The sequence below is a fragment of the Zootoca vivipara genome, chromosome 2 (genome assembly GCF_963506605.1).
Source record: "Zootoca vivipara chromosome 2, rZooViv1.1, whole genome shotgun sequence".
Lineage (NCBI taxonomy): Eukaryota > Metazoa > Chordata > Lepidosauria > Squamata > Lacertidae > Zootoca > Zootoca vivipara.
Window position 1 is genome coordinate 80,726,919 of NC_083277.1, and position 26,988 is coordinate 80,753,906.

The 26,988-nt window shown below is 42.5% G+C and overlaps 2 protein-coding genes across 5 annotated transcripts; one reads left to right on the plus strand and one right to left on the minus strand.

Moving 5' to 3' along the window:
- Window positions 1-1,368: 1,368 nt before the first annotated feature.
- Window positions 1,369-20,487, minus strand: HMMR (hyaluronan mediated motility receptor). Of its 4 annotated transcripts, none has more exons than XM_060271736.1 (18): window positions 19,588-20,487; window positions 18,189-18,287; window positions 16,918-16,991; window positions 16,337-16,426; window positions 15,018-15,206; window positions 13,371-13,451; window positions 12,747-12,847; window positions 11,112-11,183; window positions 9,432-9,610; window positions 8,999-9,117; window positions 8,386-8,558; window positions 7,905-8,021; window positions 6,492-6,650; window positions 5,830-5,976; window positions 5,208-5,307; window positions 4,474-4,650; window positions 2,899-3,061; window positions 1,369-1,668 (listed from the first exon to the last, which is right to left on the minus strand). In XM_060271736.1, exons 1-18 carry the CDS (start codon window positions 19,631-19,633, stop codon window positions 1,658-1,660), a joined length of 2,097 nt encoding a protein of 698 aa, XP_060127719.1. In that variant the 5' UTR covers window positions 19,634-20,487; the 3' UTR covers window positions 1,369-1,657. The 4 variants fall into 4 exon arrangements, with proteins under 4 accessions (XP_060127719.1, XP_034960841.2, XP_060127718.1 ...); XM_035104950.2 differs by lacking the exon at window positions 1,369-1,668 and adding an exon at window positions 1,687-1,875; XM_060271735.1 differs by lacking the exons at window positions 1,369-1,668; window positions 19,588-20,487 and adding exons at window positions 1,687-1,875; window positions 19,179-19,395.
- NUDCD2 (NudC domain containing 2) lies at window positions 20,487-26,006 on the plus strand. The gene is made up of 4 exons (XM_035104953.2): window positions 20,487-20,755; window positions 23,283-23,331; window positions 24,770-24,921; window positions 25,474-26,006. Exons 1-4 carry the CDS (start codon window positions 20,567-20,569, stop codon window positions 25,555-25,557), a joined length of 474 nt encoding a protein of 157 aa, XP_034960844.1. The 5' UTR covers window positions 20,487-20,566; the 3' UTR covers window positions 25,558-26,006.
- The last annotated feature ends 982 nt before the right edge of the window (window positions 26,007-26,988 follow it).

Genomic DNA, 26,988 nt, shown 5'->3' on the forward strand with positions numbered 1-26,988 from the left:
GAATATTGGACTCAACAGAAGTACTGTAGCTTAATGGGTCACAAATTGGTACAAATTCCCCTGCAAAAGCAGAAGAAAATATTCCATTAAGCAGCAGTTGATTTTCAAGCTCAAGAAAAAAATTCCAACATCTTAAGTATTACAAACCACTTTATTTTTTTCAAAAAACATAAATTTAAATTTTCAGTGTCTAGAAAGAAGCACGTTCAAAACTGAGCTATTCTAACATAGAATGATAAAACCGAAACTACTGTTTCAATTTCTAAATTGCAGAAAGATAAAATACTTGCATAGCCTCTGTTGCAGTAAACAAGTGGCACTTGGGATATACATAGCCTTGCAGCATTGATTTTAACATGGCAAGCATGACATGTGTTTTTATAATTTAAACACCTGCAAATATTAGATGCAATGGCATTAGATGCAATGGTTCTGTCTTGGGCCCAGTCTTATTGAACATCTTTATCAATGACTTGGATGATGGGCTTGAGGGCATCCTGAACAAGTTTGCAGATGACACCAAATTGGGATGGTTGGCTAATACCCCAGAGGACAGGATCACACTTCAAAATGACCTTAACAGATTAGACAACTGGGCCAAAAGCAACAAGATGAATTTTAACAAGGAGAAATGTAAAGTACTACACTTGGACAAAAAAAATGAAAGGCACAAATACAGGATGGGAGACACCTGGCTTGAGAGCAGTACATGTGAAAAGGATCTAGGAGTCTTGGTAGACCACAAACTTGACATGAGTCAACAGTGTGATGCAGCAGCTAAAAAAGCCAATGCAATTCTGGGCTGCATCAATAGGAGTATAGCATCTAGATCAGGCATCCCCAAACTGCGGCCCTCCAGATAGTTTTGGCCTACAACTCCCATGATCCCTAGCTAACAGGACCAGTGGTCAGGGATGATGGGAAGCTGGAACGTGTCCAGAAGAGGGCAACCCTGTGGAACGCCCTCCCAACAGATGTCAAAAAGGAAAACAACTACCAGACTTTTAGAAAACATCTGAAGGCAGCCCTGTTCAGGGAGGCTTTAAATGTTTAATAGATTGTGTTTTATTCTTCTGTTGGAAGCCGCCCAGAGTGGCTGGGGAGACCCGGCCAGATGGGCGGGGTATAAATAAATTATTATTATTATTATTATTATTATTATTATTATTATTATTATTAACCAAAATTGTCAAAGGGCTGGAAATGATGCCTTATGAGGAACGGCTTAGGGAGCTGGGTATGTTTAGCCTGGAGAAGAGAATGTTAAGGGGTGATACGATAGCCATGTTCAAATATATAAAAGGATGTCATATAGAGGAGGGAGAAAGGTTGTTTTCTGCTGCTCCAGAGAAGCGGACACGGAGCAATGGATTCAAACTACAAGAAAGAAGATTCCACCTAAACATTAGGAAGAACTTCCTGACAGTAAGAGCTGTTTGACAGTGGAATTTGCTGCCAAGGAGTGTGGTGGAGTCTCCTTCTTTGGAGGTCTTTAAGCAGAGGCTTGACAGCCATCTGTCAGGAATGCTTTGATGGTGTTTCCTGCTTAGCAGGGGGTTGAACTGGATGGCCCTTGTGGTCTCTTCCAACTCTATGATTCTACGTAGAAAATGTCTAATTGGGTCCTGCTGCTACATCAAGTATGTCAGTGCTATTGCTAGTTTCTCCCTAGGCAAAAGAGAAAAAAAGGAAACTGTGAAAGGAGATCTTTAATAGTTGCTTTAATTTCAAGAGATTTTAAAAGTACATGTTTAAAAACACCATTCAGTTGAATTTAAAGGTCAAGACTTGTATTATGTTCACATATGAAGCAGTAACATGTGGATTTGTTTCATGGTCTGTTCGATTGATAGCAGGCTGGATTTTGTTTGTTACCTATTGTACAGAAAAGACATTGTTAGATACTTGAAAAAGCCTTCTTAGAGACTGCCTGTCTGTGTATGGCAGACATGAACAGTTCAGAAATAATGCAGGAAATATCAGGATGGAAATACAGATCTAGAAAAATCACAGGACCACTGCTAAATAGTCCTGTGTAAGTTTCCAAGCCACGGGTGGGGAACTTTTATGGATCTGCAAGCCAGAAATTTCAGGATCTAGCCTCACAGACTTCAAAAGCACATGTACCGCCTAGGGACCAGATGCATGAAAGAATTCCCTATGAGGTGGTAGAAATGAAACCTGCTTTGTTTTGCCAACACACTATCAGGAATGCCCTTCTAGGCTTCTGATTATGCACTGGCAACTATATCTCTGCCTGACCTACATATAATCAGGTGTGGGGCAGGTTTTTGTTATTTGGGTAAGCAACTTACCTTCCATGTCCCGGACTGCAGAATCCGGGACCGGCAGCCGTGTGACACCGGAAGTTGCGTTGACGTAACTTCCGGTGTCACTTTGCCCTTCTATGGGCTCCAAAAAGTAGCTTCTACGCATGACCGGAAGTGCGTCGACGCGACTTCCGGTGTCGGCGGCGGCCATTTTTGGTGCCCATAGATGGGCGGGGCAACACCGGAAGTTGTGTCGATGCACTTCCGGTCATGCGTAGAAGCTACTTTTGAAGCCGGCGACAGCCATTTTTTGTGCCCATAGAAGGGCAAATCAGAAAAAAATGGCTGCCGGCAGGAGAAAATAACAGAGAAAAACGGGAGATGAAGTGATACCGGGGACCACCGGGAAAAGGTAAGTAAAAACGGGGATTTCCCGGTTAAAACGGGGTACTTGGCAGCTATGGTAAGCAATTACTTGCACCTGGTTCCATTTTTGTTTTACTGTTCATTACTTAATTATAAATTTAAAAGATAATACAAATTAAAGAAATAAGGTTCGCAGGAGTATTATCAACATCCTTAAAAACACTTGAGAAATTTGAACTGCGGTATGTTTATGCAGACTCACTTTGTTTAAAAGGTGTTTTTGGTTCGACATTTTCCTTGGCAGAATGCTGAAAAGCTTTAGAAGGATCGAATCGCCTGACACCTTGAATCGCATTCATTTGGTCCTCGAGCTCTCCCCGAACTTTCTTTTCCTTTGCTACTTGAGATCGTAGTTTTAATACCTCCTAAAGAACAGAAGACTTCAATGCAAGTTAAGTAACAAATTCGGTGACAACAATGTGAAAAGATGTGACTCAAAACCGGTTCAGTTAAACTTTATCCGACTTAATTCCACTCAATCTGAAGGCCTAAAATGCACAACAGCTTTAAAATTAACTCATGGATTGTATATGTACAAAAAACTTCATCATAAAAATCTAGTTTTAATATAATGGGATCATTGGGGGAAAAAATAGTCCTTGAAGAATGCTCTTCTACTCCCCCGCACTCCCAAAATTGAAATTCCCCCTTTCATTAGGCAGTACAGCAGGAAATCCTCCCTTACTTTTACCTGCAAATAGCTCCTGGCTGGTCTCACGTTACACTATTGTTGGCTCTGTTTCCACATCACAGTAAGCCATATTAAAAACACAACTCTGGTAGCATACTGATACAGGCTCAGTTTATCATGCTGTCTGGCCTTGTGAATGGTTTCTCTCCAATTAAACTGAGCAGGAAGCCAAGAACAAACCTTGTTTGCTACTACAGTATTGGTTTCTATCTCTGCAAACAAACCATGACCTGGGTTTGAGGCATAAAAAGAAGAACGGGAGCTGAGTGAGAACTTTTCAGCACCTATTCACATTAAATCATACTGTTTAACTGTGGTTTAACGTGACGTGTGAACCGGGCAACTGTAAAAATCCATTAGGCTTTATCAGCTTTTAAAGATATCTACATCAAACAAAGTTCTAGGACACATTCAGAATCTTCTGTGACTATCAGAAAGCATATGTTCAGCGTTTAAAGGACTAAACTCAATGGGTCAAACTGCCAAAAATGAGGAATAGCGAAATAAACCCCATCTCTATACATCACATTGTCTTTGTTCCGACAGGCATGTACCTCAAACTTCTATCAGCACAAACGTTGAAATGGTAGACTCAGAGTCTGGCTGGCTTGTGGTTTCTTTACATCCTTTTCTACAACACTCCCTGCTGCCCCCAGCCAGGTGCAAAAATAGACATCTGCATCCTGTCAGTTGACAGGAACTTGTGAAGTATTCCCCCTCCCCCCCAAAAAATGCTATTTTCTTTTAATTCACATGTTTATTTCATCTAACTTTTAACCCAACCCCTTCAAACAAGCAAACCTATGGTAGGGTACACATTAATCTGAAAAACAGGTAATCCCTTTAAAAGAATCAGTGTAACAGCTACTCCTTACTTATGTCAGCGGCTCAATATGTCAACAATCTACCTTAAAAAGCCTGGCTGGTGCTGAAAACATATGCATTCCTCTGTACCTCATGCCATCTCCCCCACCCCCACAGTGTTAGGCCATTGCTGGATTTTTTCATTTTGCATCCAGACTGATGGGTACTCAGCCTCCTGAGTTTGTTTTGCTCCAACCCATAGCAATGCTGCACATTACATACCTGTTTCAGTTGTGCATTCTCTCCTTTCAGTTTCACTACATGCTTGATTTTCTGCTTCTGGTTCTGATGGCCCAACAGCTCGGCATATGCGTCGCTAAGTTTGTTCAGCTCTTCTTGGGCGGCACCATTCTCATTCAAAAGGGCATTCTTTTCTGCCTCGTATGCATCAAGTTGTTTCTGAAATGCAATGTTTAATATACGCTGAACTACAAGCGATCAGCAAAACTCGAGTTACTTTCAGGTGCTGTGTCCTTACTGTGTAACCAATTCAATAACGAAACTGCTCATACCCGCCCCCCCGCCCCCCCACACACCCCGGATGAAATCCAACACCAACCTACCATCTGCTTGAGGTTCCCCAACCCTCCAGAGAAGTTTATGGAAGGCATAGAGGGCCATAGAGGGGAAAGGGAACTGAATTTTACCCACAGCTAATAGTGTTTAAGGCAGGGGTAGTCAATCTCGTCCCTACCGCCCACTAGTGGGCGTTTCAGGATTCTAGGTGGGCGGTAGGGGGTTCTACGGCACAAGCTGAATCCTCCTTCCATTGATCACTGGTGGGCGGTAAGGAAATTTTACCATCAAGAAAGATGCAATAGTGGGCGGTAGGTATAAAAAGGTTGACTACCCCTGGTTTAAGGCAATGGGAGCACCTGGAGAGTAGTGAAAATTCCAGAATTTATTTTAGTATTTTTTGCGGTACCTAGACTCTTAATGGCTTTAATCAGACTAACCTGAAAGGGTTTGACTTTATTAAGCAGGTCTTCGTACAGGGTACGCCATCTTTCCAGGCTCTCTCTGCAATCAGCTTCAACTTTTTCAGCAACAGTTCTCCTAAGGAAACATAAGTCGTGCAATTCATCTCATTTCAGATATCCCAGGGGAGCCTGCATTTGGGGCATCAAGGAGCATGCTTTTATACAGGCATCCCCAAACTGCGGCCCTCCAGATGTTTTGGCCTACAACTCCCATGAGCCCTAGCTAACAGGACCAGTGTTCAGGGATGATGGGAATTGTACTCCAAAACATCTGGAGGGCCGAAGTTTGGGGATGCCTGCTTTTATACCTGCTTTCCCCTACTCTCCTTCCCGGGATCCTTATAAAAGAGGAGCTATGGGAGAAAGGTAGCTGCCCAAATTTTTATTTCTGCTCTCTGGCATTCTTGTCTCTAGGTAGATTTGGGGGGGGGGTGTATATTTTGCTTATAAATAAATAAAAAAGTGGTGTTGGGGTTTTGTTTTCTGAATTTTTGTAAACCAAGGTTATTGCTCGAATTTCATATACTTCTTAACCTCTGTAAGCCACCTTTTTGGCCAGAAGGCAGCATAGAAATAAACTCAAACTTGTGAAACTTACCTTTCTATTTCAAGTTGTTTTTTAAAATCTTCACTTTGCTCTTCAAGTTTTGCTTGCAGATTAGCAATTTCCACAATACTCGATTCTTTGATTCTTTTTATTTCTGCATCTTTTAATGCTACATTTGTTTGGGCATCCAGAATCATCCTAAGTGGGGAGTGGGTAAAATGAGGGAGGGGAGCTTTTTAAATTCTCCATCTGATGGATGGTCGGCAAAATAATAGAATGAACATATACTGTAGATAAATGGCACAAATTGCCATGAGTGTCAACTACTAAAAGTCAGTCAAGAGTCAAGTACTTTGACTAGATCCTCACTTTGTAGGATCAAATCTGTTATGCAATTTACACACTGGTACAATGCGGAGGATTTGCATTTTTAAATTATTATTATACAAATCCTATCCTGTATGCATGCTTATCTTTGATAGGACCAAGAGACAAGACTGCTCCCCTCAGCTGTTATGTGGGCCTTTGGAGATGAATATGTAGCTTATTCTGTCTAAACCTTTTGCCAGGGGGCAGGCAATGTTATAATTTATGATCTGTGCTAGTGACGAACAACTCTTTAGCCTAGACACAGTCAGAAATCTGGCTGAGCAAACACATGTAAATATCATCCCACTTCACCATCAGGTCTAATTTCTTATCATCACCCTTACCTTGCATTTTCTTCCTGCGCCATGTCTTTGGCATGCTGAGCATCTTCCATCTTTTGGGTCACATCCTGAACAGTTTTGCTCATCTCAAGTAATCTGTCTTGCAGGGCTGTTTTCTGTTGCTTTAGGCATGTCATTTCTTGGACCACAAAAGCTTTGTAACTAAGAAGGGTTACAATATTTACATTCCTGCTTGACTTGGACACTGCCCTCAAGCTCTCCTTTGCCATGCCTTACACACCATGCTTTGCCCCACCCCCACCCCTGGCATTGGTCAACTCACTCTTCCCATTCCTCCTTGCCCTCATGTCAACAGCTTAGATCAAGTCGGGTGTGGGTGTGTGGATAAACTTTCTTCACCGGTGCAAATTATCCGAACAAGGGTCATGCTGCTTCAGAGCTCTGCACAGCAGAATTCAAGTCATTGGTGTGGATTAAGGTTTTATCAAGGACTTGATGCCAATTTCCCCATGTGCCACGGAAGGATACCATTTGAACTTCACGCAAAACCCCATCATGCTGCTAGTCAAATGATGCCTTCCATTTTTCTATCCCTCCTACATCAGCGATGGGAAGCCTATAGCCTTCCAGATGTTGTCAGACTCCAACTCCCATCATACCCAATCACTGGGCATGCTACTGGGGGACAATGGGCATTGGATTCCCAACAGCATGTGGAGTGAGCAACCGTTTATCCACTCCTGCCCCCCACAAAAGGGAGACTAGCAAGGTTGGCGTCATAGACAGCTATTTAATTACCCACCCACCCTCATTTCAGCAAAGTTAGTTAAATATCTTGAACCTTGTAACAGCAGCAAGGTAGTCGATACTCATTTTATGGCATATAAGAAGAAGCAATGGCAGGGGGTGGAAGAGGGCAGGGCAAAGGGCCTGCCCGGCTTCTGCTCCTCCTGAATGCTTTCCTTCCTCCCCGGCACCACCGGGCTTTTGGGAAGAATCCCCAAGAGAGTGTGTGTCTACTACTGTTTAACAAACAGAAGCAAGTAAATGCACATGCAAGATGAATATGCCTACAGCAGTTTGCCCTGATAAAACTCTGGAACTGGAGTGGGGGACCTGAAACGCTCTGCAAGGGTTGAGTTCAGATTTCCGTTAATGGGAGATGAAAGCTGAAATAATTAAGAATCATTGGGGGGGGGCACACAGAGACCTATCCAATGCCGCACAGCAATACCCACAATTTGCTTTGCCCATCCCATCACCATGTCCTGGCTTGGATGTTTTTGTGAGCCAAAGGAAAAGGGGAAAGGCCAATGTTCTACAGTTCTTAAGACCAGCATCAACCAAAATAAGTCAACTGTGAAAGGGGGAGAGGAGACAGAGGGGAAACACACCATTTACACAAGAGCAGAGCAGAAATGAAAGTATCCACTTACTACCCAAAGACTTACGTACTTTTCAAATTCAGCAACTGCCTCCCCAAGCCTACACAGAGTATCGCTATGCTCTTCTTGCATCTTCACAACGGTACTTCTGCGCAATAAAGCTAATCTCTCAAACTCTTCAGTTTTCCTGAGGTGGGGAGTGATGAGTCAAAAAGTGAGCAGCAGTATTTTTTTTAAGAACAGCCCCCCAAAGCTATCCAAAATTTAATGAGCCAGTGCCTCCAAGTGCTTGTTTCTGAGTCCAATGCAACCTTTCAATTTGTACCCTAGTCCTTTTGAGTTGAAAGCAATGTGCACAAATGACTTAGTGCTCTCTCTCTCTCTCTCTCTCTCTCACACACACACACACACAATTTTATCAATATGTCATGTGATCTTTTTCACCTGCAGCTTGAAAGACTACAGCTCGGGTACAGGTTTGCCCACATCACCTGCCATTTGTGAAAACTATGTCTAAATGTAAGTATGCAAATCACTATTTCTCTACACACCCTCTCAGTTCTGCTTCCAGCGCTGCTAGCTTCTCAGCTTGGGATTCCTTCACATTTTCCAAGTGTTTCACCACCATCTCAACTTGGTCTTCTTTAGCGTGCAGTCTCTCCAACTCAGCCATGGTTTCTCTCAATTCTCTTTCCAATCCCTGACGCAAACTAGCAGAAGCCTCCTGAAGTGGATTCAACAAATAGCATGTAGCTAGAGTGAACCCATTAATTAGAACAATCTGCCAAGTTATCCTTCCTTCTGATCATGTTCTGCTTCAACCCATCATTGTCTGCCACTGCTTCTAGACACAGATGCTATTTTTTGAAACTATTTTGATGAAATTTTGAGACACTACCCCACCACATATTAAATTTCTAGGTAGATATAACACAGCCCAATCTCTCCGTGGCAAATTGGGGTGGCTGATTCAATAATCAGAGAAATAACTCAAAGTTATGCCCATTATGCTCCAATACTCCCGAGAGTAAAATAGGTTAGGAAGCTTCAGATAATGTGAAAAAATAGCACAAAATCTCCAACAGTAGTTGTTCTTTGTCTGCAAATGGTGATTAGCGGGATAAAACTCTTCAGCTTGCTAGACTCCTGCTCAGCTTTATTTACATTATAGGCTTCCTTCTGCTTTTGGCGCTCCTGTTCTTCTTGAATCAGTTTTTCTTTCAGAAGATCTATCTCCGCATTTGCCGTTTTCTCCTTTTCTCCATATTCAATTAAGCATTTCTCTAAAAAATAAATAAATACAAAGTTAAACAAAAAACCTGCTTGGATATAGATAGAACTTTTTAAATTCTAACCGTTCTGCTCTGCCATTCCCATATCATTCCTGGATTCCTGCATTTGTGTCTCCAAAGTAAAAGTAACATACAGGAAGAGGTTTGCTTGGCACAATGATTTCCACCACCAATAAAAATAGATTGCCTCATAATATTGTGCACATCAGTCAAGATTAAACTTTGAGCTGTCGTTGAGAAAATGAGAGCCAGCTGAGGCCTTTTTTGAAATATTTGGCCAAAACACACCATAATTTTATGGTCACCTTTTTGCTGTTCAAGCAACTTGCATCTTTTATGCAGTTCTTCAATTTCTGTAGACAGTGTTGCTTCTTTCATTTCAAGAGTTTTTTGCAATGTGTCAATGTCCTTATTCTTGGCTTCTATTATTGCCTCTAACTGGATGACATCCTGCTTGTATTTATCAACTTGTTCTGCAACATTGCTGTTGGGGAGAAAAAAAGAAACACATGATGTTCTTAGTTTACAGTAGGTTTACTTTGGCAAAAGTTAGATCTCAGCTCAGCAACTTCCACTAGCTTTGCAATGTAGCGAGTCTTATTTTAGGCCTCTGCACTGCCAGCAGTCTCTTCTGAGAAATATTCTGAAGTACAGTAGTCACATTTTACTACTGCTTGAAGAAGAGATCACAACAATATCTTGTTAAACCTGCCCTATTTATTTTTGTTTTGTTTAGTTTAAGGTTATATTTAGCATGCTGCTCCTTGATCAGATATTCATTTCATCTTCAGGTAGCAACTTGGATCCCATTAACACCCTCAAACTCTCCAAACCAGAATCAGAGGTCACCTTTAGAATTCACAATGCTTGAAACAATTGCTGGGACTGAAATATGCCAAAAAAGTTGCCCCAACAGGCCCTTCTGATTTCGTTGCTGTTCCTAAAATGCCTAAAGATGCATTTAGAAGAGGTAATGGCTCTCTTGCAGTTTGAGAAGCTTCTGGCTGATAACTCCTCAATGTATATTATTCCTTCAGGGGGGGGGGAATAATACAGATATCCACAACCTAAACACTCCAGTGTCTAAATGTCTTTCAAAATAAACATAAGCTAGCATGTTAGCCAAAGATCTAGGAATATTAGCAAACTGCATTTTCTAGTCTAGCCTTTCCCAAACTGGTACCCTCCAGATGGAATCCAAATCCCATCAAACTTATCTAGCAATGCCACTGGTCTGAGATAAACAGATTCTGTAGTATAGCAACATCTTGATGACACCTGGTTGGAGAAGACTATCTTAATTAACCATAATCTCTACATATATATATATATATATATATATATATATATATATATATATATATTACAAAAAACAAACTTAAAACATTTTGAATATTATTCTTTTCATCACATCTTCGGGTGACTCCCTCAGGTCTCCCCTATCTGTGTTTGTCATTCACCTTTAGCAATTTCTTAATCATATCTTACTAAATGATGGAGGCACCAGCATCTTGGGTCAGAACAGCTGCCTGCTGGTAGTCTCTTCTTTTCTCAACATTACCATCAATGCTAACTCAAGATTGATCAGTAAGCCAACGTGGACACTTGTGGTCCACCCCATCCACAAATGCCAACTGAAGACTGGGCACTTCTCCACACCCTGGGCACTTCTCCACACTTCCATAGAACAGCAGCAGCCTAGGCAAAAACCCAGCTTTTATCTCCGTTAGCATTTGTGACACCCACTCTGAGAACCAGCAATGGACTCGTCACCTCTGAAAATGTAGCTCGTGGAAGTTATGGCTTTGGGAACCATTAGCTTCACACTTCAGTTTAACAAGTGCAGATAAATGCACAATTAGGCAAATTCAAATCTTAGGCTTTTGGTAGAAATAAAACGTACAAGGGCAAGTGCCAAGTTTCCTTTACCAGACAGCACTTGTGTCAAAGCTGTGAAATTAAGATTGTAAGTATACTTGACTTACGCAAGTTCTGCAATGTATTCCAGGAGATTCTCTAAGTCACATGCCTCTTCAGCTTGCCTTTCACTTGCTGTCCTAAAACAAAATGAAAATGCATGGGAGCACGGCATAGGATCTTTAGAAACTCGATCAGAAAAAAGTGAGTGTTAAGTTTTCCAAAATGAATGTTTGTTTCAGGCATGTAGGGGCCTAAAATATGTAGTTAAGTTTTCAACCAGAAAGTACAAAATAACCAAGAAATGGAAATAAGCAGTCTCTTTCCTACAATATACAGAAGATCAGTTACTTAGAATCCTGACCACAGCCCAGCTGAGCATTACAAAGTTGAAAACCATTGAGAAAAGATGCAGAGGACCATATTCAACTAACTCCTGCTGAAAGGATCCCCCACTGAAACTAATCAACCTAACTTAGTCATGTCCATTAACTTTAATGGGTCTACTCTGAGTAGGACTAGCACTGAATATGACCAAGAAAAACTACAATCCCCTCTTATCTTAATGTCCCAGAAGTCAAGCTTGCTTGGCAGTTTTTTGTTTAACCAGGTGCATAAAGGCAAATAAGTGTTCCTGATTGTAAGAGAAAAATAAGGCATCAATGCCACCTTTCTGAAATGTGTTTTTACATTAAAAAAATTCTATGGGTATATGTTCAAAATCACGGCCCACGTTGTCAAATGTTCACTGACAATTTAGACATACCATCTCCATTCCTATCTGAGCATTATTTTATCAGTATCCAAGGGTACGCAAAGCCACAGCAAATAATAAAACCTAGAGACCAACTGAATTGTGAAAAGCAGCAGCGTGGTGCTGCTCATGTTATCGCATAATTGCTTACAACAAGCAATAGAGGCCATACTCAGTAGAGACTTCATCCTCAACCACTACAGGTTAAGACCCGAAAACAAGCACTCTGTGCTGGATACTTCGGGACCATTGATATCCCTACAGTCATCACATTCCAGCTCTTTTCTCAGCTGTTCCTCTTAAAGGGAAAGGCACTTAGGAATTTAGGAGTCACATGAGAAAGCAACGCTAAATACAAGGACAACACCCCTCTTTCTCTCCACTCCCAGCTAAGCCATTGTTATAAACAGAGGTGCTGATTTTGAACAGAAATCCATTTTGGTAGAATAGTGGGGAAGTTTACTGTCCAACATCTGATTTTAATTATTATTGATTCCATGGCTCTCCAGTGAGCAGATGGTACTGCTTCCTGTCACTTAAGATGTGCAACTAGGACACGCTAGTCAAAAAAACATGTTATGGATACAAGATGGCTCCAATTGCTTGGCCGCTCTAAAAGATTCCAACAGAGCATTATTACTAACTAAGGAACAAAGTAACTGAACTTGAATGGACTACCTGAAGGAAACATACTATAGATTGCAGACGTATTTCACTGGCCACTCACCTGCACCAAGTCTGAAATATTTGTGTTAAGTAATGCCTCTTTTTTTAAAAAAAAAAAGCCTTAAAAAGTAACATTTGGGTGTTTCGGAAAGCAGTTTGCCATAGAAGATGGTTACGAACTCTTACCTTTCAAGACCCTCTTACACTTAAAAAGGTTAGCCTACTAAAGTACCACAAAGTTAACAAAAAGTGTTGCTGCTTGACATTTCATGCAGTAACTTACAGTTGCTCTTCCAGCTGCGCTACTTTTTCCCGTGAATGCTCCAAGTCTTTTTCAACTTTGTTCAGTTTCATTTCTGTGTCCTCCTGTTTAACAGGGCCTGTCTAAAAACCACATGCACAGGCATTTCACAAAAGCTTAAGACCTTAAAAGATCATCAAATCTTCCCTTATTCAAAAATTTTAAGTTTAGCAGCAGTAAGTCAACCAATAAAAGGAACCTAAGCTGAGCAATGTGAACTCTCCCACTGTTCAATGTCTGCATTAGCAATTTTGAACTCTCCCTCACTGATGGATTCAAAGAAAATCTGTAGTCCTAGCAGATCAAAATTGAGGGCGGTATTCAGCTACTGCATCCCACCAGGGCAAGGGTTTCTGCTTGCACAATAAGAATACTGCCCCCCGCCAAACTTGTTTGTGTTGAGGGAACCCCAGAACAATTTTTCTGGGATGTGGTGGTGAAGGGAAGAACATCCTTTTGTGCAAGGAGAAATCTTTGCACTAATGGAATGAGGCTTAGCATTACATTAGATTTCACCCTCCCTCTCCCCATAAGCCAAGAAGTTTAAAGTCTAAGTTATACTGTGATAGAGATGGTTTTAATCCCAGTCTGAGTACTGTAACTCACCTTCTTTGCTTTTCTGAGATTCTGCAGCTTCATTACCTCTATCCATAGCCTTGTATTCTTCCGTGTTCCATCTTCATGGAACTTAAGGGGAGAAAGCAGGAGAGAAGGAAAGTTTTCTTCTCAATTTTAGTTATGATCTTAGGAATCTTCAGGAGCAACCCAGCTAGAACAAATCCTATCTAGCCAAAATTATCCTCTGTCATTCTAGATCCCAGTGGGAACAAACTGGAGTGTGAGCCTACAGAATTGTTCAAGGTTGTTAAAACAAAAGGAGTGCGTGAAGAGCTCCGAAAGGACCTCTCCAAACTGAATCGGTTGTAAAACAGCAAATGAAATTCAATGTAAACATGTAGAAAGTGATGCATACAAGGACAAAAATACCCTCGATTTCACATGTTTACTCTTGGGTTCTATAATGGCAGTGCCTGGCCAGGAATGAGACCTTGGGGTTATAGTAGATAGTTTGCTGAAGATGTTGACCTAGTGTGTGGCAGCTGTGGGAAAAGGCCACCAAGTTGGCTTTAAAGAAGGATTAGACAAATTCATGGAGGACAAGGCTATCAATGGCTACTAGCCACAGTGGCTCTGCCACTGTCTCGGAATACCAGTTGCTGAGAATTGCAGGTGGGCAGAGTGCAGTTGCACTCATGCCCTGCTTGCAGGCTTCCCACAAGCATGTGGCTGGCCACTGTGAGATGGATCATTGGCCTGATCTAGCAGGATCATCTAATGTACAATGCTCCAAAAGGCTAATTTAAATAAAGAGAAGGATTTAAAAGTAGTCCCCTTGCAGTCAATGGAACTTATTCCCATGCCTTGTGTGTTCAGCAGCCTTGCCCAACCTGATGCCCTCCATACTCCCAGCTTCTTGAACATTGGCTATGCTGCCTGGGGCCGATGGAAACTGTAGTCCAAAGCATCTGGGGAGCATCAAATTGAAGGCGGCTATTGCAGGGAATTATAGATTCCAGCATGTGCATAAACCCATCCACTGGAAATCAGTGCTTGGAAGTGCACGCAATACGTAGTTACTTCTGTGTTCATCTTTTCAATGTCAATGCAGGGTGTCCTGCTGAAAGGGAACTTGCTGCACAAAACCCTCACATTTTATAGTGTGTTAAAGGGAAGAATGTCCCATGCTTAAGTTTGTTACTGTCCAAAGTCACATTACAGTGGTACCTCGCAAGGTGAATGCCCCGCAAGACCATTTTTTCGCTAAACGAATGTGTTTTGCGATCTGAGGTTGACTCGCAAGACGAAGCTGTTGTCAAGCTGTCTATGGCTGCGCTTCGCAAGACGAAGCCGCCCAACAGCTGACCCGCGCTACAGCTGATACAGAAGGCAAAGGAAGATCACCTGTAGTGCGGGTCAGCTGATCTTCCTTTGCCTTCTTCCCGCGCTACAGCTGGTTCCCCTTCGTGTTCCACTCGTCTCTGCCGGTTGCCGCTCACTGCCGCTGTGCTTCGGCTCCGGCAGCGATGAGCAGAACACAAAGGGGAACCATCTGTAACGCGGGAAGAAGGCAAAGGAAGATCAGCTGTCAGCTTCCTGCGCTGACAGCTGATCTTCCTTTGACTTCTTCCCGAGCAAGCGCTGCTGCCGGCGCCAGTCCCCCAAGCCGAAGCGCAGTACCATAATGATATGTACCTTTGCTTTCAGTAATTCATTGGTCCTGCTCAACTCCAGCTGCACCTTTTCCAGAGAAGCAATATTCGCACAAAGTGAGGTTTTCTCCCTAATTGCAGCAGATAGCTTTGACTCAGACTTTGCAAGATCTTCCTCCAAAGCTTGCAGCCTTTTATCCTGCTGGGCACGTTCTCCAATCAGCACCCGAATCTACAGTAATACGCATGAAATTAGCTGAGAAATAGTTCCAAAAAGCCCCCCTCCCCCACAATATTGTTTCATTACTAGTTAAAATTCCAGAATGTTCTCGTTATAAGTAACATAAATGAATTAATTGTCTCAGGGCACTTGCAGACTGTCATCATTTTTGGGTGGGATTCAGTCCAGTATTAGAAACTGAGAAATGAAAGCTAGGGCCTAAATGGCACCTTAAAACCAGGTTGTGGGTACAAAAACGGAATGTCTGGTCATGCTTTTTTATAGGTAAAGGTAAAGGGACCCCTGACTATTAGGTCCAGTCGTGAATGACTCTGGGGTTGCGGCGCTCATCTCACTTTACTGGCCGAGGGAGCCCCTAATATTTTTAAGAGGATCTCTTCTCCAGTCTTCAGAGAGTAGCTAGAAGTAGCTACAAATACATCAGAATGAATGCTCAGTAAATCAAGCTGTCTTGCTTTAGCAGAGCAATACTTCACATGTCAGCTTTTATAAATGATTTCAAAGTAGTTTACACAAGTAAGCCAACCATAAATCCAACATTACATATAAACAAAGAACTATCACTGAAACACTCCAGGCACCTGTAACATTATTGTCAAAATGGTTTATGATGTAGAGTTTGATGACAGCCAGGTGAATTATCCTTAAAGGCCCTTGGGTACTTCCAAGGGGAGTTTCCTATTGTGTTGACTAATGCAGAAGTTGATTTGGCCACCCACTTATTTAAACATCACTAGGATATTTGGGTAGACAGTAGTGACACTGAGGGAAAATGCTGCACTCCCAAATATCCAGTGCCTTAGGTCAAATTATGTAATAACGTGTCAAATCTTTGGCTCTCCAACAAGCCTGAAGAGGTATAAGAATTAATTGAGATCAAATAATAATATAAAAAAATTATTTATATGCTACCCACCTGACTGGGTTTCCCCAGCCACTCTGGGCAGCTTCCAACAAATTAAACGCATTAAGCACAGTAAAACCTCAAACATAAAAAACTTCCCTATACAGGGCTGCTTTCAGATTCTGCAAAAAAATTCGAAAAGAACCATAGATGCTCAGACCAGAAATGCAATAGATTTATTTAAATAAGCTACTAAAAGAGATGGACGTGCCCCTACCTCCTTTTCCAACTCCTTGCATGTTTTCAAGTCTTTTTTGCTGGCCAAATCCTTTCCTGCTTTCATTCCCAAGCTGTTTGGCTTTAAATTCTAGAGGCCAAGAAAAAAAAAAGTTTGTTTCATAAAAGGACTGAAACCTCTAAAAACCAATTTCCTTTTGATTTCACCCAAATTTTATGAGCACAGCTTTTCAGAAGTACAAATGCAACTTATCCAACAGACAGTTGAGAAATATACACACGCACCTTCTCAATTGCTGGGAAAAAAACAATCCCCCAAATTTCTATGAATGAAGCAACTCCTAAAGACAAGTGATCTTTCGGTCTATCTCAGTTTGGCAGCCACAACAGGCTTTCAAAAGGACTGCATTTGTAAAGAAAAGACCCTCGACCTGATGGCGTCTTGCAACAATAAGGTAAGCTTGAAACCTACATCCATAAAAATTATAGAGAAGTTCTATTGAGTTCTAAGAACAAAGCAGAAACATGGAAGCCATTCCCCGGGGAGAAAAAATAATGAAAAGTTAAAGGGCAGATTTTGACACAGCACTAGAAAAATGCAAGATAGAATATGAATCCTACTTTTGAGTCAAGTTTTCTCGCAGCAGTTGATGAAGGTTTCATACTGGTAACATTCTGCTGGATTCCTGCATCCTCTACAAAAAAAAAAACACATAAGAGAATTTTTCACCAGATCCCATTTCCAAATTACCTAATATGACCCGGCGTATAAGACGACCCCCGGCTTTTGAGAAGATTTTCCTGGGTTAAAAATTAGTCTTATACGCAGGAATATACAGTATTTGTTCAACATACAGTACCGGTAGTTAGATGTTCAGCACCCATAGATGGGAAACAGAAGAACAATCCATGAAATGATGCTTGTGGACAAAATGAAATGGAGAACCAAGTGCATTATCCATTCAATGTAACATAGAACCCTGGCAGATCAAGGTTCCACTTGCACAAATATAAACCAATCCCCCCTGAATTAGAAGAGGGTGGCAATGTTGCACTATTGCACTTGTCTGTGTCCCCACATGTGAAATTCCCATCTTGCAGAACCACCTGAAAAAGGTTCATGTTTCAGCCATTTAAAAAAACGGAACGGACTAAGCAGATGTACTTTTATTTCCCAGGTGTCTCACAGAAAACTTTATACCACCATTCCCACATTGTCTAGACCAGTGTTTCTCAACCAGTGTGCCTCCAGATGTTTTGGGACTACAACTCCCATCATCCCTAGCTAGCAAGACCAGTGGTCAGGAATGATGGGAGTTGTAGTCCCAAAACATCTGGAGGCACACTGGTTGGGAAACACTGGTCTAGACATCACAAAACAAACATTGACTATAAGCAAATTTACTTTAGGGCATGGATAGGTGCCACTGCATGAAGTCACAAGGAGAAAGTTGGAATGACTACCTGTGAGTAAGCTAACATGTACACAAGCACAAGTCGCCCTCTTAGCGTTATTTTACCGTCCATTATTCCTTGTGTGTTTAGACTAGACAGCAAAATGAACAAATTTATAATTAAACAAGTAGGAATCCAACAAACAGGAGCTCTAAAGCAGGAGTGTTAGCAGAAGTGTTAATGCACATCCATAACAAGCGCAAGTCGTAACTCCAGCAAAAGCTCGTAAATCTCTCAGTAGTGCGTATATGAACATACGTGAGTGCTGACTGCACACATGCGAGTCCAGGTACACACGCATAACACTACTGGAGGTCACTGACAAACATGCAACATGGTTAAGAATAGAAGATGAGAACAGAGACTCTTCAGGCATGAAGCGCAGATCTGAAGCTTGTTAAAGAAGCATCAATCCAGCTTCTCCACGATTTCATTACCCATCTGCTCTTTGAATCGCTGGGACTTTTCAAAAGACACGGGTCCTTTTGATGGATCTGAAGCTTTGACATCATAAGCGCCTGGCGATGGGGCACAAGCTAAATGAGGTGGGAAGGATGAACATTCAGCAAAAATCAAAGCCCTAATTACAAGACCCCCATTAAAAAAATACATTCTGGATAGCAAACTGTTGCAGAACTGTTTGCACTGTTACTGCACTGTTTGCATTCATTACATTGCGCACTGCGGTTCTTTCACCTCCTTTTCATATTTCTGTCGAGGAACGGACAGAACGGACATACTTTTGATAATCTCTGATTTCCTGATAAAATAGTCATGAGATGAAAGGGTAGAAATGAACCCAATTCAAGGGACACTGGAAACGGTTTCTCTAGTCTGCACCAACTAAATCAATAATATGATCTTGAATGTGCCATCAGGGCCCATTGAGCAATAATACAAATATTATACAATTTAACTCTATTTGCTATATTTTTATAACTTAAAAAAACCCAACTCCTGCCATTTCCTGGTGCCTTATGCTTTAAAAGTCCATTTTAAAATGAAGGGGGCAAAACTTAGCGCCAGCCTTACTATCAGCTAGAGAAAAACGAAGGGAGCAGTGGCGATGTGTTGGAGGACTAAATTCAACTCTATGTGCACAAGGCCGGTCCGGCACCACGTAAGCCAGCCAGTACCTTTAGGTGCAGTGAATGACCCTGTACCATCCCCAATGTTTATTATTATTAGGTTTTATAAACAAGAATAATGTTGTACAAATAAGTATGTACTACGTTTTCTCGTGTCATTTGTGTATTACAAAAACAGCATAATAAATGTGGAGTAATATCTACAACATATGGTTCATTCTTAGTGGTCAATGTATGAGTTCTTGGTTCATGAATTGCTTTAAATAATTAGGAAGATAAGAGGGGGAGGGGAATGGCAGGTAGGGTGGGGTCGGGTGGTTATGCTTCTATTCTACTTACCATCACCAATGTTTAAGATTAACAACATTTATACTGTACATGGAATAGGAGGCAGGAGCAGTGTCTTGCCCTTTGCTTCAGGCAGCAAAACATCTTGAGCCGGTCATACTAGACTACAAACAGGTTGGTACCCAAGTGAGACCGAGCTTTGGATAAGAGAAGGCCAAGGAAGTGGTACAGAATTAAGTGGAGCTTTCGTGTTCAGAGGCAGTGTACCTTAGAGAAACGGGGACAAAAAGAGGTGTGGGGGGGGAAGACTGTGGGTTTCTTGCAACACGAAGAACTGGGAGGTGGGCTAGACGGGCTCTCAGCAAAGCCCTCGATAGATACTCCCCGCTGCTTATTCACCCTCTGAGCTCTTTGGAGACGAAACCGAGCGCCCCTTCTCCCCTCCCGGCCCTTTACTTACTTTGTGCCTCATTGAAGCGCCTGAGAGGAGCCCTCGGGAACGACATGGCGAAAAGCACCGTTCGCCCAGCCTGCAGCGATTAGAACGAATTCAAAAAACCGCGGCGCCCCGCCTCTCGCGTCATATGAACTCAACGCAGCCAATCAGGAACGCGCGCTGACGGCCAGGACGCTGCCACTGGGAGGAGGTGTTCGCGGGAGGGAGGGAGGCGGGGCAGGCGAGGGGGCAACGCAGAGCTAGAAAGGGGAAGAGAAGCAGCCGGCGAGGCAGAGCAGCCCTGAGGGCTCAGAAGCCAGTCCCCTGGACTTCACTGCGGTTTACTCCCAGGAAGGCGGGCCAAGGGCGACGCAGTCTCATTTAACGACCTCTCTCTGCGTAAATGTATAGGGAGGGCTCTGGCGTGTAAATCTATAAACGGTCTGGAAGGCGTCAGCAAACGAATTCATTGCATTGTGTTAAGGTCTCCATGCACGGCGAAAACTCTTACTATATTTCACCCGTTTTCGTTGTAATAGTCTGATTTTAACGCGCGTGCTCCTCTTGTATTGTAGGCGACAGATGTAATTTACTGATCAAGTTGCGGATATCCAAGCGCCTTTCCTTCTGCGCGCCTTCAGCGGGATCCATCCGCGCATCGTTCGGGGACGCATCCTGAGTAGCGAGCGCATTCCACAAACAAACACAATTTGCATTTCAAATCAACGACAAGAAGCCTTTCCAAACATGAGTCTGGCTGGGTGGGGTTAGGTACATCTCCAAGATGTCCGCCTTTCCTTACTTGCAGAACCTTTTTTAAAAAATAAAGGGAGACTGCTCTTATTTTTTCTAGCTCTATAGGCAGTGAAAAGCTGGCGGAAGTGGGGCACTTTGAGGACCACTTCCGGGGACGGGTTGCGAGGTGAAGGGACGAGGGCGCATGCGCCTTTCCCCGGAGCTGGGGTCGCGGTGGGGGGAATGAGGCTAGGCGCCCGCTGAGTGAATGTCGGCGCCGTTCGAAGAGCGCAGCGGGCTGGTGCCGTGCGCCACCCCCTGGGGCCGCTGGTACCAGACCATGGAAGAGGTGTTCATCGAGGTGGACGTGCCGCAGGGGACCCGCGCGAAGAGCGTCGAGTGTAGCCTCAAGAGCCGCCACCTCTCTCTCTCCGTGGCCGGCGAGGAAGTGCTCAAGGTGCGGGGAGGAGGAGGCGGCAGGGAGCAGGGGCGGCGACTCCGCGCGCGCCAAAGCGCACGGCTTCTCCCAAGGGATCTGAAAACCGCAGAGCTAGAGTTCCCAGCGCCCTTTGCAAACCACAGTTGCCAAGATCTAGCTGTGACTGCAAGTGGGTTGGGCTAGATGGCCCTCGGCGCCCCTTCCAACCCTTCAGTTCCTGTGGCTCTGCGGATTCTTGGGAGGAAGTCATGCGCGTTGGGAGTGCTTTTAAGTGCATGGTTGCACATACTGTACCGTAGTTCCTTTCTTAGTCTCTTGTAGTTAGACTTCGTGAGTTATAACCATGCCTTGGACTAGATCCAGTGCCGGATTTACGTATAAGCTAAACCAGCTATAGCTTAGGGCCCCACTGTCTTGGGACCCCCCCCCAAAAAAAATATTAAAGGGAAGAAAACCTGGATGTACATTTCCAAAAAATAAGATTAAAAAACAACACAAATAAAATAAAACCTGCATACAGCAACAGTGTTTTGTGTTGTCTATGCTCCAATGATGTAAGTAATGGGCCCTGCCTGCTAGCCTGCTCCCTAAAATATCACTGGTTTGCTCATTTTTATATCAATTACTTTGATAAAATACATATTTTATTTTGTGCAAATGGCTTTAGGTACCTATTAGGTCCATAAATTACCATACAGCATATATTCAACACAAAAAACAGTGACAATTTGTTGTTAACAAAGGACAGCTGGACATATAAAGGGCCCCATTACCTTCAGTAGCTTAGGGCCTCATCAAACCTAAATCTGGCCCTGACTAGATCATTGGTTCCCAACCTTTTTTTGGCCATGCCCCACCTAAACACCTCTAAAAACCTGGTGCCCCCCTCCCCGGACATATTATTATTATTATTATTATTCAAAAAGTGAACTCATTCTCATATTGCCCCCCTTAAAAATCAAATTGCCACCCTATGGGGCGTGTGCCCCACGTTTGGAACCACGGGACTAGATGATCTTTGTGGTACTTTCCAACTCTACAATTCTATTATTCTTCTTCCTCTAGCTCCATAGCCTACCTCCCAAAGCTAGTCTGGCTGCATACTAAACATGTAACTGCCTCATTTCCTCTGGTGTAAGAGGAGACTTTCTGCATCAAGGCAAAAGGTCCACCTGTCTTGACTCAATGGAAAAGTGACCAGTTGATATGCTGGGAAGAAGAGTTTCTGGCAATGGTGTTATATTGTGAAACGCCCTGAGATTTTGTGGTATATAAATGAAATCAAACAAATAAATAAACTATCCTGTGTCATTGTTGTGGATGTGAGCCATCACTTACTATTTTATTATTATTTATTGAATTTATATGCCGCCCTATACCCAGGGGTCTCACTTGATGATAAGAGTCTTCAGGTGATGAATATGCATGTGTCAAACAGGGCCTCTGTCCGTTTTATTGGGCATTTGTGATTATTTGTGCTCCCAGTGCTATCAGAGTGGTTACCATGTATGATCCCACTCTCGGTACTGTTTGCACCTGCAAAAAGGTTTGGGGCAGAGATCCATCTTTGTTTCCAGTCAGTGCATGTCTGCCACTTCCTTCTGGAAATCCTGTGACTTTTCATACTACTGATGCCCCAAGTTGTCTTTAGTCCTGCTCTGGTTGCGCTAAAGTCACGTTCATGAGTGTACATGCTGACAGCAATAATGTAATAACACTGGGGCCACATTGCACAACACCTAATAAACTTGAATGATCTGTGGAGGGTCCATTTTTAAATCCACCACAATGCACTATTATTGCAGCAATGACATGTTGCAGAATACACCCTCTAAACAAACAAACATAAACTGTCTCTAAAGACCCGAGTCTTTGAAAAAGAGCTTCTGTCTATCCAAGAGGACAGTGAATGTGGGGGTTTGGTAGTATCCTTGATCTCTTTCCTTGCTGCCCCCTACACTCTCTTAACAGCTCAGGTCTGACCTTATGTATTCAGAAGTAAATGCTGTTGAATTCAATTGGCCTTTTTCCTAGGTAAATGGGGTCAGGGTTTCACCCTTACCCATTAATGTGATCTGAGCCTTGTACTTGCAGACCTATGCACATCATTACATTTCTGTATTCCTTTTGTGTGAGCAAGCATTTGCCTGCTTCATCACATGCGGAAGGTCATATGATTCTGCCTTTATAGATTAATGGAATACAAATTCATGAGAAATAAAGGGGTTTATATTAAGCTTATATTGCACTATTGGGATGTTGCACGCATAATAGAATCCTTGCAAACTGTATACAGTAATTAAAATGGCAGTACCAGACAAGGAGATTGAGTCCCTGTAATTAAACAAATTTACTAAACTAGTTAACAAGTTGCTATTTTTCAAAAAAATAGACTGAGTCAAACAATTATCATTTACTTACATGCAACACAAAACAAATGGTATTTCTGGAACCAGCTTAAGAAGTTTGAAGATTTAAGAAAATATTGATTGTTTACAAATACATGTTACAACATGCTTTTTAAAACAGTTAATATTTCTTTCAGGGTAAACTCTTTGATTCTACAATAGCGGATGAAGCAACATGGACACTAGGTAAAACCTTTGTTTATGTGAACTTCTGGTAGGCAATTTAGTTTCTTTGTTGAGTTTTCTTCCCCGGTAAAGTTAGTGTTTTATTCATGTAATTCGCATGGGGTTTTCATCCTTCCACAGGGAGATTCACATGTGGATTGGCAGAACCCTGTTTCTCCCTCCCTTCTCCTGAACTGCCTGGGGAGTGGAAGTAATGGATGAAATGAAGTTTTGTGCTGAAACTGTTTTCAGAATCTTTCCACTGTTTTAGAATGCTTGTTATAAGTTGTGGTTGTATTTGCTGCCCTGGGCTCCTTCAGGAGGAAGAGTGGGATATAAGTTCAACAACTAAATAAAGTCTGTGCATGCCTCCCATACACCCAAACAGTCTCCCTATTATGTTATGTGAGTTCCAGTTACTGCCTCATTTGGCTGAGCATAGAGATAGTTGGATGAGGTCATGATAGGCAGGCAAAGACCTCCAATTCCTCATTAAGGCCTGTTGTGGCTCATCACTCATGCATTGGGGCTAAAGGGGAGCATGTGGGGCTGTTACTGCATCTGCATGTGGAAGTTTTGTTTCTGTGATGTTTGTCTTTTATGCAGAGGTCCACAAAGGCACTCAACAGCTTGTTGCTGGGGAGAACATTTTATTTTTATTTTGTTCTGGTACAAGCACGAAAACAGAAAGAACTCTCACCTCCTTCTATGTATGCCTAAAGAATTATGCTTAGAGGAATGGCAATTGTAGTGAAGCTAGAGAAATAGAGCTATCTTTTTTCTTCCTCTCCCAGTTCAGTAAATGTTTGTCAGTCCACAATACTCCTGCAGAGGCATGAAGTTTGTTCTTATTAAATGATTTGTGTACCACTTTACAAGCTTCAGTCACCTGGGAATGTGATGATAAATCTCAGAAAAACTGACAGCAATTTTGCACAGCCAAGCTGTCTGTCATATGATTGCTGCTGTTAATAATTGGTCATCTTCCATCGATATATGTGCACTACAGTGGTTGGAGAACCACTGACCCTCCCAAGCAGGATGTTCCATTGATATCTGAAGGACCAGAAGCTCCTGACCCCTGCAGCACACTAACCATCCGTCTGAGGATGAATATATGAAGACAAAACAACTTAGTCAAAAAAAGGAAAGCTCGTTCATTTGGTATTAACTCCACAAATATTGTGTGTAATACAGTTTAGAGCAGGCATCCCCAAACTTCGGCCCTCCAGATGTTTTGGACTACAATTCCTATCATCCCTGACCACTGGTCCTGTTAGCTAGGGATCATGGGAGTTGTAGGCCAAAACATCTGGAGGGCCGCAGTTTGGGGATGCCTGGTTTAGAGAGAGCACATGCCTTTGCTTGCTGGTCAAAAAAAGGAGCAGGTCTAAATGCAAGTAGGTTTCCAGCTGTTGTGTGTAATCTTCCTCTCTTAAAAACACTTTTTTTAAAAAAGAGGACCAGAAACTGATACGAATCGTCTTGACAAAAACCAACCGTGATGCTGGAAATTGTTGGCGTTCTTTGCTTGAGAACGAATATGCTGCTGATCCTTGGGTCCAGGACCAGATGCAGAGGAAGCTCACGCTAGAAAGGTTCCAAAGAGAGGCAAGTCTGTGGACACCAGTTAATGTTTGTGGCTGTGTATTTGAACCAAGATTTGTACATTACGAAAGGAGGGTATTGAGACGTATCCTTAATATAGCTGCAGTGGTATATAAATTATCTAAATAAACAAACTAGCATTAGTGACCCCACTGATCATGTTCCCAATGTCCTTAAGTTGTGCCAGTTCTACCATCTCTACTCCTGACATAGGAGCTGACTATGCAATGGTCTGGACTGTGGCAGAGAGGCAGTGCACACAGGAATGCTGGGGTGGGCTGTGCTTCCTACACAGTTTAGGGGAGAGGTGGAGAACCTGTGGCCCTTTGGATGTTGTGACTCCCATGAATCCACAGCCAGTATGATCCGTGGCCCCTGGGGATAATGGAAACTGCAGTTCAGCAACAACCGCAGGTTAGCCGCCCCTGGGTTAAACCTTTAGACTAAATGCTTCTTTTAATTTGCAAAGCAGTTAGCAAATGCTGCAAGTTACTCTGATGAATGGGTATAAATAAAATATTGCTTTTTTGCATGTGTTGTTGTTTTTCTTCCCAGAACCCTGGATTTGACTTCAGTGGAGCAGAAATTTCTGGAAACTACAGCAAAGGAGGGCCAGATTTCTCTAGTCTTGGAAGATAGCTGTCTGTTCCCCCCCCCCCAAATGTATTCCCTTGAACTCAAGCGAAAATGTTAATGAAATATAAATTGGCCAAAGAACTCACTTGTGAGAACTAGGCTTAAAAATAGTTCACTGCTTTTTCTGGATAGCTTTTAGATCACTGATCGACGATAAGCTTTTATTTAAATTGTGCTAACATGGTAATGCTATGGCATATACATAATTCACAAGTCAGTACTATATGTATATCAACAATAAAAAACGTATAATAATGCTATTATTGTTTTTTTTAAAAAAAACAAACAAACCCTGCCAGCTGAAATTGTATGTTGAAGAACTATAGGGTCCATCATTCTTTGGAATAAGAATACAATACTACAACCCATGTACTGGCTTTCATTTTGACAGAAAACTGCCAACATGGCTAGTTAGTAAAATGAATTTTGAAGTGATCTATGCTGTGATATAAAATAGCACATTCCTTTGAAGGCCGGGTAATTAAAAGCAGATGTGGCATGCTGTTGAGATTCTGTGTGGCATCCACTCAGTTGACCCAAGCACAATTTGGATTATGTGGAAGTGCCTGTAGACCCAGCTGTGTACGCTAAAGTGGGGTGTAGAGGTAGCTCATATCTTACGTGAGGGTTCAGTTCCAGGGGTTCAGGCGTAGGTGCAACAATGCATAAAGCCAGGGAATCCCAGAACCCGTGCAAGGTGGAGCACTGCTTACCTGACTTTGAGAAGGCAGCGCAAGGGCTCTGGGATGCTGCAAGGGCTCTGGCATCGCCTTCCCTGCGATTGCAACTTTGTGTGGGTGGTTGTGGGGAAATAAATAAATGGGAGAGTGGGTGTCTTCTGGTCTTTTATTCCCCACCCCACCCACACAAAGCTGCAATTGCGTAAGTGAAATAAGCATAAGATGTGAGTTACCTGTAATTAGAATCTCCCATACTTTTGTGCCAAGTTCACCTGTAAGATAAACCCTGAACTGAAAGCATGAAGCCAATCAGCTGCAATCTTGGGCAGAGTAACCTTGCAGTAATATTCTTCCTGGGCCTCTACCCAGACTAAGCCAGTCATCATTCCAGTGGTCTCTCCACAAGGATGGTAGTGGTTCTTACTTTGAATCAAAGAACTGCCTTGCATACAACGAAGAGTTGTGGCATTCCCCATTGGGTTTTTGACTTTTAGTATCCAATGAGGGCCTGGTGCTGTAACTGCTTTAGAACACAGGAACAGTTTCAATAGGAAAATAAAAAAATTCTTTCAGTAGCACCTTAAAGACCAACTAAGTTTTTATTTTGGCATGAGCTTTCGTGTGCATGCACACTTCTTCAGATATTCTTCGGTGTATCAGGAGAAGTGTGCATGCACACAAAAGCTCATACCAAAATAAAAACTTAGTTGGTCTTTAAGGTGCTACTGAAAGAATTTTTTATTTTGCTTCGACT

What these genes read in the sequence shown, in the direction of transcription:
- NUDCD2 (XM_035104953.2), top strand. Translation starts at nt 20,567, where the DNA reads ATGTCGGCGCCGTTCGAAGAGCGCAGCGGGCTGGTGCCGTGCGCCACC. An exon ending in TGAAGCAACATGGACACTAG is followed by an intron (nt 23,332 to 24,769) that starts GTAAAACCTTTG and finishes TTTTTAAAAAAG; the next exon opens with AGGACCAGAAACTGATACGA. An exon ending in TAGAAAGGTTCCAAAGAGAG is followed by an intron (nt 24,922 to 25,473) that starts GCAAGTCTGTGG and finishes TTTTCTTCCCAG; the next exon opens with AACCCTGGATTTGACTTCAG.
- HMMR (XM_035104950.2), bottom strand. Translation starts at nt 19,633, where the DNA reads ATGTCGTTCCCGAGGGCTCCTCTCAGGCGCTTCAATGAGGCACAAA. An exon ending in CGAGAAAACTTGACTCAAAA is followed by an intron (nt 16,427 to 16,917) that starts GTAGGATTCATA and finishes CTTGGCCTCTAG; the next exon opens with AATTTAAAGCCAAACAGCTT. An exon ending in GCAAGGAGTTGGAAAAGGAG is followed by an intron (nt 15,207 to 16,336) that starts GTAGGGGCACGT and finishes GTATTACTGTAG; the next exon opens with ATTCGGGTGCTGATTGGAGA.